Raw genomic sequence first — 16,315 nt, forward strand, 5'->3', positions numbered from 1 at the left:
GTGCAGGTTAACATAACACCAGAGGTACACACACACCCACGCACTTAAGGAAACACACATGCACACACGACATGCGTCTGGCATGGTGCTGGATCTTCCCTCCCACTGACAGATGGATGGGGTTAATATCATAATTAAGCACCTCGGCCGACGGTTCCTGTTTACCGCTCGGTTGCTAGGCAGTGACATCAGCTGATCCCTCCCCTCCTTCTTCTCTAATCCCTTCCCTCTCTCTCCCTCACACACACACACACACACACACACACACACACACACCACTCTCCCTGCTCTCTCTCTCTCTCTCAGATAGGCAGCGCGACGTGGGCAGAGTGTGGGGGTATAGGAAGAGGAGAGAGCGGGAGGGTAGGTAGTAGTGTGTGTGAGGCTGTCAGACAGCATGGTCTGGGTCTGAGGACAGCACTGGAAGACGCAGCAGCAACAGCCTCCAGATCTCCATGTAGACCAGTGTGGTGAGATCCACAGATCACCTGGACCTGTCCACCCAGCAGCACCCACCCAGGACAACACCCACCTCTTTCTGAGAAACAAGAGGAGGAGGAGGAGGAGGACGAGGGGGGTGGGTCTGTTTATCTTCTTTTTTTTTTCTTTTCTCAGTTTTTTGGTTTTGGGAGTAGGCTCCGGGCTGGACCGCATGCATGACACAACGCAAAGGCGAGAAACCCACCATCAGCATCCAGGAGCACATGGCCATTGACGTCTGCCCTGGCCCCATCCAGCCCATCAAGCAGATCTCTGATTACTTCCCCCGTTACCCGCGGGGCCTCCCCCCTGTTGCGGCCCACCAAGTGGTGGCCTCTGCCCTCTCCACCACCTCCGCCACCACCGCTGCCGAAAGTGACCGCGCCAATGAGGATAAACCGGACCGGGCTTGTGCCGGAGCCTCCGCCTCCATACAGGCCACCAAGAGGGACGAGGAGCCCGATGTGGAGGGATACGACTCAGATGACTCCAGTGAGTACCCCCTCTTGTTGTCTCCATCCTGCTGTTTACCACCAACATGTCCTCATGTGTGCGTCTATCCCTTTTAGTTCTCCCTCTCCCTTTCTCTTATTACTGCATCTCCATTTTTTTGCCACCGGTTGCCAGGCATCCCTCCAGCCGTGTGGCTTTGTGGCTTTATCTGTCACCTTTTCTTCTCTCGACTCCCTCGTTCATCTCCTTCTATCTCCAATCACCTGCTGCATGCGTGTTGTGTGTCCCTGTGTGTGTGTCTCTGTGCCGCAGCTAACTCTTTCCCTCTCAGTCGACTAGACAGCCAACTGTTGCTGCTGCAAAGAATAAAGCTCCCCTCTCTCCTCCTCTGCTCTCCTCCAGCTGAAAGGATGATATGTGCTATTTTATTGGAGCAAATGATTTCATGTGTGTGTCGAACAGTGTGTGCATTTTTTCATATTGTCTACAGGGTGCTCGGTCTGTACTGTCGATCAGTCTCACCGGGCTGAATGATTCATGGCTTCTTGGTGAAGCTTCACATTAGTCGCAGTTTTGCGCTCAGCAGAGTCTGACTGCATCTGTAAGCTCATGTGTTGGCTGGTGGCAAGACAGGCAAGTTGATTGTGTGAGCATATTAGTTGCACGGTCCTTTTTTGTGTTAATTTCAAAAGCATAGAGGTGTGTGTGTGTGTGTGTGTGTGTCTGTGTGTGTATGTGTATGTGAATGTGTGCGCGCACACGTACGTGTGCGTGTGTCCATATCTGTCTCCATCACAGAGGGGAGGCTCCTTTGAGAAAGCCATTGCTGAATGTCATTCCTTTAATCTAACAGGTTTGAGTGGATGAATAATAACATGCAGCACAGCTATTGGAGCTGTAACAAGTCAAATAGATAGAACAAGATTTCTACATCCTGCAAAAGCATTTTTGCTTCCAGCAAACATCTTCACAGAGAGATGAGATGACACTCCGCAGCAGTGCTGTATTAAATGTAGTGCCAAAATGAAAGCTGCTCCTGCCTGCATCATTCTTTACAAAGCTTGTGATCTCACTGATAAATCAATGAAACAGTGAAAGAGTCTCTGTTTTAGCATTTGACTGCCTCTGAACTTTGCCCGGCTACAGCTTGCCTTGAATAACATGTTGCTCTCACGGTGCGTAAAATTGCTTCACGGTGCATTTGTATCAGACTCTTTCCAGAGCTTTGTCATGGGTGTCCTCTACACAAGAGACTTGTGATTGCAGGTTAATGTGTGACAGCAGTGCAGCTTCCCTTAGAGTTAATCCATGCAGAGCAGCATGCAGGGGGGCTTAGGCCATCTCTAATCCAGAACTGGACAGGAGGGGGGATGGTAGGGAGGAGAGGCGGGTCGGGCCTGGCAGATGTTGCTCTCTAACCTCTGCCAGGCGACCAGAAATTCACTCAGTGGGGGAAAAGAGACATAGAGATGCATTCTCCTAATTTGTGAGAGCAGTCCTCGATTAGTGAGAGACTTGACCTCTGCAGCCTTTTTTGTTTGCCGTTTAGAGATGTCTGTGTTGGTGCAATGTGAAGTGTGTGGGAATTTATATTATCAGCTGCAAAGTGATACTTTTGGTCCCTCTCAGTCTAATAGCACACCGCTCACTCGAAATCCACAAACAGAAGCTATTTTTGTAGCCTTTCAAACTGTTGAACTATTTGTTATGTGGTGAGATTTTTCTATGGCCCCATTTACACGATCAAAATCCATATGTCATACCCCCAGGTTACTTACTGTTAAGATACAATATGTGTATCTGTAAGCCAGATAAAAAAATATTAACATATAATATACAACATATTTTGCAGAGCTACATGTACGGATTAATAAACAGCCGGGTACAGGCCCAGGGGCCCAAAGTATAAGGGACGTCCCCTGACTTTCAAATAAGCATGTACTGACCAGGAAAAGATTCAAAATGACAACAAAGAGATGCAAAGGAACTGTGAATAGACACAAACTACAAAAAGGGCAATATAACCACAAAGACACACAAAGTGACCAAAAAAGGCACTAAATTACCTCAAGGAGACCCCAAATAACTGCAAAAAACCAGAGAGATGTAATACTACCACAAAGAAATGCAAAACAACCATAAAAGACACTAAATGACAAAACAAGACATTTAAAATAACTCCAAAGAGACACAAAATGAATGCAAAGAGAAACAAAACTGCAAATGATGCATTACGACTACAAAGAGATACTACAGAACTGCAAACACAAAATAACTCCAAAAAGGGGCAAAATAACCACAAAGCCTTTTAATATCTGTGCCCAGGGGCCCATTCTCTCTGATTATGTGCCCCTTGCATTGGCATGCAAATCTTGGTGGGACACCACAAGGTGACAGAGCACACGCAACCATGAGCTGCATCCTACCTGTTGCTCTAAAGTGCAGCCAGGAAAACATTTAGAGGATAATTCAGCCTGTGATTGAGGAGAGAGAGCAGGTTTTCCAATATCTGCAGGGCTGGCAGTTCGATCCCTGGCTCCTCAGTCTACATGCCAAACTGTCGGCAAATTGTTCTCAACGGTTCGGCCAGTGTGTGTGTGAATGAGAGGCAAATAAAGTAAAGTGCTTTATCTGTTAAGGTAAGAAAGTGCTATAAGAGCTGTCCATTTACAACAGCCTGCTGTTATCATGAGACCAAGACCCTAAAAGAGGCTACTTGAGCTCTGTTTATTTGGGGTAAAGGGCTCAATGTTCTTCAAAGTGTTTGTCAGATCCTCTAACAGCGTCTGAAACCTCCATTGTACCAACTTTCCAAATCAGACAATCAGACAACCTCTCCTGCTCTGCACAGTGAGCGGCCAGGTGTGTGGAGGTGTGAAAGTAGGTAGTTTTCTCTCACGTTCTGCTTTTGATTCATATGTTTACTTTTTGTTGTACAACCAAGCACAACACTATGAGAGACTTACTAAAAGTGTGCACAATTATCCTCATTTGTACAGTTTATTGTGCAGAGACAACAAAGACATGCAAAGGCAAAGTTCTTGGAGAGAAATTAGGGAATGCATTCAGGAACCTTTGATTCAGAAAAGGTCAAAAAAACTTTTGCATTTAGACGTGGTGGTGGTGGCGAGCTACAGTGAAACGTCCTCAGGTTTTGAACTTTATGTATGCAACTTGAAAAGACAGATATATTTACAGTCTTAAAACATCTGAAAAGAAGTGTCTCTACTGGCTCTTGGTTTCATTTACACTTCTTGATAACAGCAGCTATCCAGTCATCTGCATTACGTGTCTTACATGATACAGCTATGTGAAAATGTGGTTTAACATATGCAACAGGTGCTGGGATCAATCCGAACGGAGCTTTTAATAATAATTACCTAATAATTGTGAGTAGTTCTAGATTTAGATTAGAAAATTTAAATAATTTTGATATATTTTTCCTGTTTTTTGTTTTGTTTTTTTCTTATAATTTTAAGGTTCTGCTGTAATTTTTTTTTTCTAAAGATTTTTATTTGAGTAACAATTTCAATGGAGGACCTTTACTTGTAACAGAGTATTTTCACAAGATAGTATTAGTATTTATACTTAAGTAAAGGATCTGAATACTAAGTCCATCACTGCGGGTAGCTAAAAAGAAACATCGGTTGCTACAAACCTGCTGGAAAAAAGCGATAACTTGCTAAAATACAACTGGTTTTGTTGTTTGTTATTCATGGTTTAGAGAAACCTTCAATGCCAGTCTTTTGTTCTGGTGACTGATCTGGTATTTTTGGGCCATATGTGATGGCAAAATACCCTTTTCTATAGAAACAAATTGAAAAAGAGACGACTGTATGTCTGCTCTTTTTTTTTTTTTTGGAGGTACATGAACTTTCTATTTATAACACTTACTACCCTTTATTTAAATCATTATGTCCTAAAAGTTGTAAAATGTACTAAATGGCCAAATCTATAGTTATTTTCCTCTTGTTATTCATGTGAGCGAGTCCAAGACTGAGTGGTTTGGAGACACAGTGTCCCTCCTTTATGGGCAGTGTGGAAGATCCAAATAATTCAAAGTCAAAGTAAGTTGGTCCGAAAGTCAACGTTTTTTTGGCTCCATGTGTCAATCTGGGCCCCGACTCCAACTCTGTATCCAGTTCTTTCTGCATTGTTTGTTGGGAAGCTGTTTTGTGCATCCAGTTACTGTAACTATGATGCTGATGCACAGTTACTTGTTTTTAAAGTGACAGTTAAAGATCAGTTACACTGCAGGCTTATACAAACGTCAAAACCACAGCTCCTCTCCACCCTCACTGCTAATAAGGCAATTAGACACAAACATCTGCCGGAGCATCATCTTAATGATTTTACAATCACCTGAAGAGTCATCAGTGATGCAAGATAATTACGATGTCAACTTCACTTCCCAGAAAGAAGAAAAAAATCAAGGCCAAAAGAGGAAGGAGCATCAGAGTAACTATGGTAGCAATTAACTGTAAATAAAAATATTGGATGTGTTATCCAAAGTCTGAGTCATCTGCATGCTTATCATAAGCCTCACCTACAGTGTTGATGTGTCTAATGAAGGCAGGCATTTAAAATGAATAAATAAAAAACGAATAACAAGTGGCTGTTTGGGTCTGATGCAACGTCCCAAATAATCCCAGGCTGCTGCTGCTGCCGCTGCCAAGGGATTCTGAGAGGAGACACATAAGGCGTATAAACAAAATACTACTGCAGCAACACCAGTCTGCTGTAAGGCACAGCACCATACACTCAGTAAGCAAGACCAACTGTACATTTCATAGTCGCAAAACATTTTAACATGACAGGTGATGTGCCTGGCTCATTGTCAGCTTTTGGTGTCAGTCAAATTCACTTTTCAGGACTCATTATTTTTCACCAGAGCTCAACATTCAGTGAGGAATTGTATCCTCAACAGACCGAAACAAACTGCAGCTTAACACACGTGTCTGTATGTGCTTCAGATTCAGGAGGAAAAGCTTGGACTGAAAAGAGAGCTTCCATTGTTATTCTATGTCTACTTCTAAAAAGCTAAATTTAATATTTCAGTACCCCACTTCTGTTATATTGATATAGTGATCTTAACTTCTTGCCACCAAATTCTAGTCATTTCATTGTTGAGTTCAAGTGGATGTTTGTGCCAAATTTGAAGAAGTTTGCTCAATGCATTCTTGAAATATTGCCTCTACTGATGGACAGACAACTCGAAATAACTCCAGCCACAGCTATTGCAGGTGCAGCCCTGATCCAAGACCTTAAATCTGATTTTAAAATGCTCTAAAATGGGCTGTTAAATTTCTTAAAAAATGATCTGCTGGAGTATATTTGCTGGAGTATATTTCCTCAGATCTGCCTGGACAGTGGGGTTGCAGAATATTAAATAGGTCGTTCAGGCCTCGTTTCAGTGAGCATTAAATACGTTTTGTCTGACATCAAGACTACGTAAAGTAAACAAATGAACGAGCATTAATAAATATAATCAAAAATGTAATGAGAAGTCCTGGAATATGCAACAAAACTCACAAGTTGATGTTGCGCAACCCTGTGAAAAGATTTCTCCTTTAAGTTTCAGGCAGTATTAAAAGACTGCTGAAGGACAGCTGAGACCAAGGCTATTTGATGAAAGCTCACTATTAAAACCGGGAACACATCGTTTCAGTTCTGCAAATATAACAGCTTCTCCTGGCAATAAGCTTATAAGAAAAACACCAATGAAATTGACTTTATAAACACTTTCGCCTGTCTTATCAGCTTAGCTTGTGTATGATTCCAACCATATCTTGTTTTGGAGGGTTAGTAAAGTTTTAACACATCTCAATCTCATCTCATATATGTGAGTCACACTCTGACTTAAACTAATTTCTCCCTCCCGGCAGTGCTTCAAGCGGCGCTCTGATGCGAATGAAAAAGCTGCTTCAGTTTGAATTTGTCTGATTGTCTTTCAAAAACTAACTTTCACCCTGTTGCTTCATGAAATGTGAGAGAAGGGAACTTTCTTCTTCATGTTGTTTGTGATTTTAAAAGAGGCAGCGCTGCCCCAAATTGGCTCTTCACGGTCCTGCGGGACTGTGCCGGTGGCGTGCGGGGCGGGTGGGCGGGGGTTGGAGCAGTGTGGCAGTGTCGTCCCTTATGTACCAAATCACACAGGGATATCTCCATCCTCACTAAGAACCTGCTGGCTAATCTGCATAACAGTAGCATTTTTCTGATTCATTGTGACTCAACCTTGATTTTAATTGAAACAGAAAAGTGCATCACCCACCAAGTGTCCCAGCTCCCCTGCGAAGAGGGAGAAATCAAAACCAATTAGACATTCGGATCTCTGCCACATCAATTAACGGTTGTTTGTAGTGGGCGTAGAGGGCTGCATCCCCGCTGCGGCCAGGAGAAATGACCGGTGCGACCCACATGACAGAGCCAAGCTCTTGTGTTTCTGAGAGATAAGCTTCAGAGCTATGTGTGTTGACAGGACGAGTGCAGGTTGGTTGAGGGGGGTGGGGGGGTGGAGTAATGTATGCACACACAGGTTTCCCCTGAGATGTCTCGCTCTGGCAGTACTGCTGTCTCCTCAGCACAAGACTTGAGCTACAGTGTTTGCTTGTAGTTGTCAACTGGTGAGGAGAGATGCAGTCACAGAGGGAGAAAAGTGTCTAAAACAAAAGAAAATCATCTGACGGAAAAGAAAATAGATTTTAAATTCTGTTGTTTTTGAGGATAATGGGGATTTATTTGTCAAATTTGAAAAAAAATTCTCATGAAAAGGTGTTTCATGACATCTTTGGGATTTGACCTAGACAAAAGCCCTTATTACACAATGACCGCATTATGGAGCCCATAAAAAGTCCCTTCTTTATGCTTCCTTTGCAAAGAACCAAATGATGGCAGCTTCATGCAACACCAGTGTGTTTTCAGACAGCATGCTGGCATTGTGGAACCAAAAGTGGTGTTATGTGCTTGACATGTAACACAACAGCATTGGCCTCAAGTGTGACTTATATCATACGTGAAGTAACCTCGGCAAACTGCCGCGGCTTCCACGCTTGTGGTGTCTACACTGACAGCAGTGTTGCTGTTATGCTGCTGCAGAGCTGCCTACTGCGACGAGTACTGTATTTCTACAATGAAAAGCACATACTACACTCATTTGTGAAGCAAGCTCCCAAATTGTCAACAACACAGTCCTGCAAATATTTTGCAATGAAATGCCTTGTGTAAACAACTGAAGGGATTCTGTCCACAGAAATGTTGTGAGAGGGCTTTTTAAAAAAATGGAAACAGGAAAGGTTGAGTAAAACCAATGTATTCATATTGCTTAATTTCTGTAATACATGAAGATACTGAAACTGTGGTAAAAGATGGTAGAATATAATTATCAAAACACCATTTTCACTGTGAATTTTTTCTGAAAAACGCGTGTCATGCAGTAAAAACTGTCAGGATCTAGATCTATATGTGCTGCAGCTCAGCAGCCCCAGAGCAGTGCTGCTCACACTGACTGTGGCCGCTCTAACTGGTTAACATGGACGGCAAATTAAAAAAAGTTCTCCACACTCTGTCCCCCCATTCTGCAACCCTACCTTGTATACAGAACGACAGGGTGGCACAACAGCGTGAAATTCCCGCCTTCAACGGCAGTGCAAAAGGGGCTAAAGAAATGTTGACACAAGACATGAGAGACATACTATTCAACATAAGCAGCTTCTTCAGACTCAAACTTTCCTGATATGGGTCATTTATCAGATTTATTTGCCATATATATTACAAGTATATGATTAGCTTAGTTTGTTTAGCACTTTTATATGAATATATATTAGATAAAAAAGTAAAGAGGGCAATAACTACAGATCGAGACAGGAGGAAATGAGTTTTTCTGCAGAATCAGACGTCCTTTTGTAAGCTGTGCTGGAGTGTGGGCCTCTGTCTCCTTTCATAGCCACAGGGAAGTGCGATTGCGGGTGGTGCAGCGACCCAATCTCCAGGTGCCTGCAAGATCTTTACACCCCACCTCTTACCATTTCTGTCAGCTGCAATATGATTTTTGTTTAATCATCCTAGCACAGTCCAAAGAAGAAAATGTTGGAATTATATGTTTCAACAAACAGCAAATACATAATATTTGCACATTTCATACATATCATATCAACCTTTCTAAATTGACATGGAATATGAACTAGTTTTGGCTTCAGAAGGTGAAGGGGATGTTGGCAGGCGTGAAACCTAGAGGGCACACCTGCCAAACTGTAGGCCACTGTATAAGACCAACAAGAACAAGAAAAGCACTTGAGTTTTAGTGATTCATCATTGTTTTTCCAACAAAGTTTTAGGCCCCAAACATAAGGTGTTTTGTAGCTACTTTAAGATTTCTTTCCACTAGGGATAGTACAATGAAAGGCGGTTGTTTTTTTATCAAGACATTGCTGCCTTTCCTTGCAGAACTGTTTCCCAAAAGCAATAATTTTAAGCAAAAACATGATGTTTTCTAACCATAACCAAGTGGGTTTTGTGCCTAAACCTAATCACTCATTACGCAGAAATATACAAAAACTATTTGTTTGGCACAAGTTACCTGATGGTTTCCTACAATATTTTGTCCGTGTTCATCTGTTGTTTCTAGAAGACAGCCTTTCCATAGTGATCAAAACTTGGTCAGTGGCCCTATGCTTCAAACTATGACACTTTTGGTGCCCCTCTAGGGTCAGTTCTGGACATGTTAGTGTCTTGGTAAATGTACGCTTCTTACAGGCTACAGTGTCTTTCAAAATAAACCTCCATCTTCACAAGAAATGTTTTTGACACCAAACTAAAACTACTTTAGGTATAGGCAACTAAATGACTTGGTTTAGTTTATAAAAACTGATGGTTTGGGTTAAAATAACTATGTTTGTTACAGTGACTTAACAAGTATGCCATTTGATGAGTATGTCACCTGACATGCCAGAAACTACATTATGTGGTTGAAAAAACTCAAGTCTACTTTTGGTTTCACATGTGACACAAACACTGATCCTCTGGGTGAAAGTCCTATGTGTGTTTGACACATCCACCAGCCCTCTTCCCTTCTTGTCATACTTTTTCTATCTATTTTACCCTTACTCCTACTGTTTCTTCACCTTTCATGTTATTGCCGTGGACAGGATTACTTCAGAATTTGTTGAAAATCTGGAGCTTCTTGTGCTGTTACTTTGAAGTGCCTTGTGGGTTGGCAACAGTAGCCAAGGGCCCCTGACAAGGCAGCTGTATTTGACAATCTGAGAATGAGAATGGACTGCAGAGACATGATTTCCTAATGAGTTTTACACACTACACAATAAAATTTGAGGGAAAAAAAAAGCTCTGCTATGGGATCAGACTTTGCTAAAATCAGATTCTTTGAGCTGAAATAACAAATTGATATTGAGAGGGTAAAAGTTGCACGGGTGCATCCCTGCTTTGTTGAGAGAAGCATGTCTTACTAAAGCAGTGGCAGTACAGCATTTTGTAATCCACTTAAGTGTAATGCCACATCACAGCTGGTTGTGTTCTCAAACGCAGCAAACTACATCTAACACCTCATCATTGGTGATGAATGAGGTCAGCTGTGCTGCAGACTTGAACCCTTTAAACCATTGAGGTCAGTGCAGCTGTGCTCTCCTACATACAGGATTTAGTGTGAATTAGTTGCTCTTTAAAAGTTCATTAAAAGTTACTCTGGGGTTCTGCCATGTGGTCCTTTTAGTTAATTAAAAATAATTTCTAAAATTGATTGTAAAACAAACTGGGAATCTGTCTAATGAGGCTAAAACTGAGTAACCTTTCATTCTGTAGTCCAGTGAGAGCACCTGTCAACAAAAAGCTGATGACGTCAGAAAAAGAAATGGCAGTCACGATGGCAGGTGCAAATGAAGAAAAATTCAAATATGTCCCCATGCACCATCCCAATTTACAGACAGAATGTGAGGATTTCTCCCATGATTTTCCTCTCTGAGTAATATGAGTGCAGAGCTTGTAGAAACAAATCAGAAGATAAGTTAAGTAAAAATAATTTATGTGTGTAATTTATCGCCAAAAAAGCATTGCACATGTCTGCAAACAATGGATATGTTACATTTGTACATTATTATTGTATTTCGACTATGCTGTTGTCAAGGTGTTGTTAAGTTTAGGCACAAACAACATTTAGTTGTAGTCAGGAAAGGAGCATGTTTGGCATCTCGCCCAGGTGATAAGCCATCCATCATCTCGTCCTGACAAAGTCTGCTCATATACTACAACACTTTAGAAACGTTCAGTGGTGGATGAAGTATTCAGATCTTTTACTTAAAAAGTACTACTACCACATAGTGAAAATACATTTAGAAGTAAAAGTCCTGCACTGAAAATGTTACTTCAGTAAAAGTATGTAAGCATAATCAGGAAAATATACTTAAAGGATCAAAAGTAAAAGTACCCACTGCAGAAAAACAACAAACAAACCACGCCCAAACATTAAAATTATTAGATTAAAAAAAAACACAACAAACATAAAAAAAACAAAGATAAAGGAAAAACCCTAAAAATATATTTTTTTGAATAGAAAAAAACACCCCCAAACTCAAATTATCAGAAAAAAATAGAAAAGAAAATATCCTAAATTTTAAATGATGGAAATAAGAAAAAAAACATAAAATATCAAAAATTATATTAAAATGACAAAAATATTTTTAAAAAAACACCCCCAAAAACTTTAATTATAATAAATAAAAAACCAAAAACATAAATGTTGTAGTGAAATAAAAAGTACAATATTTCCCTATGAAATATAGCGGAGTAAGTATAAAGGGACATGAAAAGAAAATACTCAAGTAAAGTATAAGTACTTTAAATTTGTACTTCAGTACAATACTTGAGTAAATGTAATTAGTTAGATTCAACCATCAAAAACCATTGGTATATATCATATCAACATGCAAATGTTATGTACTTGTGGTTTGCAGACACATACAAAGCCAACATTTTCTTCCAGAAACTGGGCTGCATAGGCACCAATTCTCCATGCTAACTTTTAAGCATATCTAATGAGGTAAAAAGCACTAGCACTTTCCGAAGAGAATACAAATGCTGTTTTAGTTCAGAAACAATCCTCAAAAGTAGCTGCTCCTTGGCAGTTTAGGGATGATGTGTCATTGCTTTTGGTATCTGATCAATGGGATAATCTCCTGAAAACGCAGTGTATTCCTTTAAGGGCAGAGGAGGAGGAAGTGTGCGTCAAGCCATCTGTTGCCTCAACCAGACCAAAAGCCATTTCCAGACCTTTGCAAAACAGAGGGCGGCATCAATCCACTTGAAAACGTCCCCCGAGTCTCATAATGCTCAGTTCAATGTAAAGAGTGATTTCAGTGCTTCTTTGCCCAGCACAGTAGAATCCTATTAAGAGTCTATCTGCAAGCTGTCATGCAGTAGTAATGACTCACTGTAGTGTCCCATGTTTTCCTGTGAATAACCCAGCACTAACAAAGCGGCCCAGATTGTCAGCCTGTTCACATTATGGGTTATTATTACTGTTGCTGTCTCTCAACAGGAGCTGTGGAGTGTTTTAAGTTAGCAGCAGCACTGCTTCATCAGATACAAGCTCTGCCTCCGCCCTCCCTTCATCCCACTAAGCACATTATGTAATGATAATGCCAGCTATTACACAGATCCATTTGGCGTCTGGGGCTGTCATCAGTGGGGAGAAATTTTGTTTGGCTCCAGTTTGTCACACTTTGCGCGCACGCATTGAGGGAGTGTGTTTAAATATTGCTGGTGATACAGGGGCTTTTAAAAGCATAGGTTTTTTGAAATGCAAATTCAACCTGTTTTTTTTTTTTCATCAGTTAAAACCACAGAGTGAGTGCAAGAGGAGTGTGCCATCCCCCTTACTGAGAAGTCACTCCATTTGCCTAAATTAAATCCTTGTGTCTGATCACTTCTCTGCCCACGCCAAGTGATGAATCAAAACTTAACTAACTTAACCAGCACTACAGTGAGTGGGCACTCAGTCCACCGAGAGCTCAGTTCACCAGTTTTAGATTTTCAGCCTCAGGTCTTTTTGCTATACAATGGTGTAAAGCATCAGTGTGCAGTTTAATGGGAGGCAACTTTAAAGGATAACTGGGCACTGAAGTTCAAAACTTTCAAATTGTTACTTATGATTGTCATTTGCTGTTAAGAGCAAAGTTGCCCAGTGGACTCAATGAGAATAACTACATGTAGATTCATAGAGAAACATCTATGGCTTCATCACAATTCATTGTTTTATGTGCAGGAACTTGGTTCATAGTACTGATACGATATGACATGATCCAAGTTTCACGACACAATATGTCACGATATGATACAATACAGTACGATATGATATGATACTATACGGAGTGCTATGACAGGATATGATATAGTACAAAATGATACAATGTGATACGATAGGATGCGATGCGATTCAGTGTGATATGATACGATGCAATGCAATACGATACGGTACGGTGCGATGCAATGCAATACGATGCAGTACAGTACAATGCTATATAGTACGACACGATACGAAACAACGATGCGATATGATAATCATGGAAAAATTATTCTTTTTTGTATTTGACTTAATACTACACACTGATTTTTGAAGGAAAACACCTAGTGGTCACTAGAGGAACTGTGGCGTAAGGCCCTGCTGTAGCGGCATCACTGTGACCACATTTAGCCAGTGTTAACCGTACTGCTATATGGTATATGGTATTAAATCAAATTTTGCCTTTTGAGTCCATGTAGCTATGAAGGTCTTTAAATTAGCAGAAAATGTATAACGACTCCATCTGCATGCAAACAGTTACTCTAATATAAACAGAACTGCAGACTCTGTACATGTCAGTTTTGGAACACACATGACATGTTTTATCCAGTGAAAACATTAAAACAAATTGTGCTACTAATGGAGTGGGGAATACTGCCTAGCTCATGTCCACTGCTTTCAACTGGAGCACTTAATGTGAAAACAGACGCTGTGCATCCTGGAAAGCATCCTGATTGGAAAGCAGTGCCGAAAAACACTTTATATAATTGATTTTCTTCTGTATTTAGAAAAAGAAATACAGTGGGATTTGTAGTTGGCGACCTAATCTGAGATCGTTGTTACTGCTTAGGATTTTGTCTTCAATAATATCTGAAATTTAAGTTGTGTGTGTGCTTGCAGATATATCTATAAAATATAAATAAATAATGCTCTTTTTTTTTATATTTTCTCAAAAGCCCAAAGGGAGAGCTCAGCTTTAATCAGAGGAGAATTTTGTAACGCTTCTTTTTTCTTAGGCCCGCTGTTTTTGCTAAGCACCTCACAATCTTCCACTCCATGCACTTCGCTTTTTTGCAGGAGCGCCCAAGCAGCAACCTCCAGGGCTACTGGAGGTACAACTGCAGTTTGCTTTTTGGCCACTTGAAGCTGGCAAGTCAATCCCCAGGGACTCTCAAACTAAAGTGCCAAACGGTTTTGGTCTCTATAGCTAATTTCAGCATTCATGACAACTGTACGGGACGTGAATTTATTTTATAACTCACCCGTTTAAATTTTATTAGTGTTAAAAGTTATGCATAATTTTGGCCCATTTAAGTGACAGGCTGTCTGCGAGGCGTCACCACAATCTGAGTCAGATCCACCCCTTGCTCCTCTCCAGTACCCTCTCATCCAAATATGGTCACTTCTGCCAAAAATGACAAACTCAACGCTTCAAAACAGGAGTCCACAAACCGATGGGTGACGTTTAGGTGGCTACATTTATTTATTTTTTTACAGTCTTTGGCCGCGCCTTGTGTTTTGTATCCTGCAGAAAGTGTTCTGTCTGATCGGGGCCCTCGCTCTTTCTGTTTCTTTCCTCTGAGTTTCTTTTATTACCCCCTGAGAAGAAGCTGAACTCAAGTTCTTTCAAGACTTTGGCATCCTACCTCAGCTAGATCAATAAGAGGTCTCAGCTCTGCGTCTTTGGACTCTTGGAAGCCACATCTTAGTATTTCAGTCTTTCACTTGCTGCTCCCACAGGAGGGAAAACTCAATGAATGGTACAATACAGCTCTGCTGTAGAAAGACCGCAGACCACGATGTCAGGCCTCTGAGAGGAGTGCTGGGCTTGAAATCCTTGCTGAGCTCACCTGGACTAATACCAACCAGGCAGGAGGATTTCCTTGTGTAGGTGTATTGTGTTTCTTTCATTGTCTGCTAAAGTGGATTTGATTTCCTTGGAGTAGGGGGTTGCTTGTCTTGCCAGATGGTGTCCAGACAACTGCAGGATTAAAGATTATGTATCTAATCTCTAATCACGCACTCAACTAATGTTATAGAGAAATTAAACTTATTTTCATGGTAATTTGATACATTTTCTTTAAGAATAGGAGGAAGTCAAAGTGGAAAGACAGTGCGGTCATTGAAATTATAAGGGTTTATCCCTAAGGGAGCATGAATGTGCTGTATATAACTGTATGTCAGGGTCTGCATCTAGGAAAATTCAATAACTGAATTTTTAATGCTGCTGCTATGCCCCAAAGTGGTGGATTTTGTGTACCTAATAGGATTTGTATGTTTTGGTTTGGATTGCCCTGAAGTCTCAGAGATTTGCAAATGATGCCAGTGGAAATTTGTGCAGTAAGTCTGTTTCCAACCTACTTGTTTTGATGTGCATTTTAAATTTTGGCATTAAAAAATTTGAGTGGTTATGCCAATAAGTCAAAATATTGCAGAAAAGGCTTTTTTGCTTGGCTGAGGTGGAAAAGTTGATGTATCAACAAAAACAAAATGTGACAAGGTGCAATGAAATCAATGTAGCAAATAAATAAGACTTAGATGAAACATGATTTATTTGGCACTCAAGGTGCTCTTTTAATCACATCATAGAGTACTGCAGGATTGAGTGCTAAAATGCTGAAATGAGTCAGCATTTTAGCTCTCCCAGTTCACTTGTTTTGAAGTCAATGGGGCTTTTTTAATGAGTTTTTGATTTGATGCCTGAAATAAAGTCTGTGGTTAACACAAGCTCAAGATACTTCAACATTTGTTCTGCAACATACAGTACATCAGTAAATACCTCACTTGTAAATTCTGAAGCTTTTACGTCTCTTAAAAAAGACATTTGCTGACTAGTGGCTAAATGAGACAAAACTGTAAAAAGAAACTGAAAGAAACTGTTTTAACTTTAAAAAGTTAGTATCTGGGCTGACTTAAAATTTGAAGTTGACTGAATTGAATTTGAAATTGACTAAAACAAGTTGAGGTAATTTTAAAAAGATTAAACTCCTGCTCTACCAACTGAGCCACCAGGCGCCCCAGATTATATAAATATTTTATGTGCTGTTAGTATCTTGGCTTGAGGACGGAGGGTGGGTCATGAAATGTTGAAAA

General features: G+C 40.7%; 1 protein-coding gene across 1 annotated transcript in view; it reads left to right on the forward strand.

Moving 5' to 3' along the window:
* The first annotated feature begins 330 nt into the window (after positions 1-330).
* Positions 331-16,315, forward strand: part of doc2b (double C2-like domains, beta) — a 142,625-nt gene continuing 126,640 nt past the window's right edge. Inside the window, exon 1 of the mRNA XM_042499800.1 lies at positions 331-972. Within this exon, the coding sequence (XP_042355734.1) occupies positions 657-972 (316 nt within the window). The 5' untranslated portion in view covers positions 331-656. The remainder of the gene's footprint in view (positions 973-16,315) is intronic.

The sequence above is a fragment of the Plectropomus leopardus genome, chromosome 13, assembly GCF_008729295.1.
Source record: "Plectropomus leopardus isolate mb chromosome 13, YSFRI_Pleo_2.0, whole genome shotgun sequence".
Lineage (NCBI taxonomy): Eukaryota > Metazoa > Chordata > Actinopteri > Perciformes > Serranidae > Plectropomus > Plectropomus leopardus.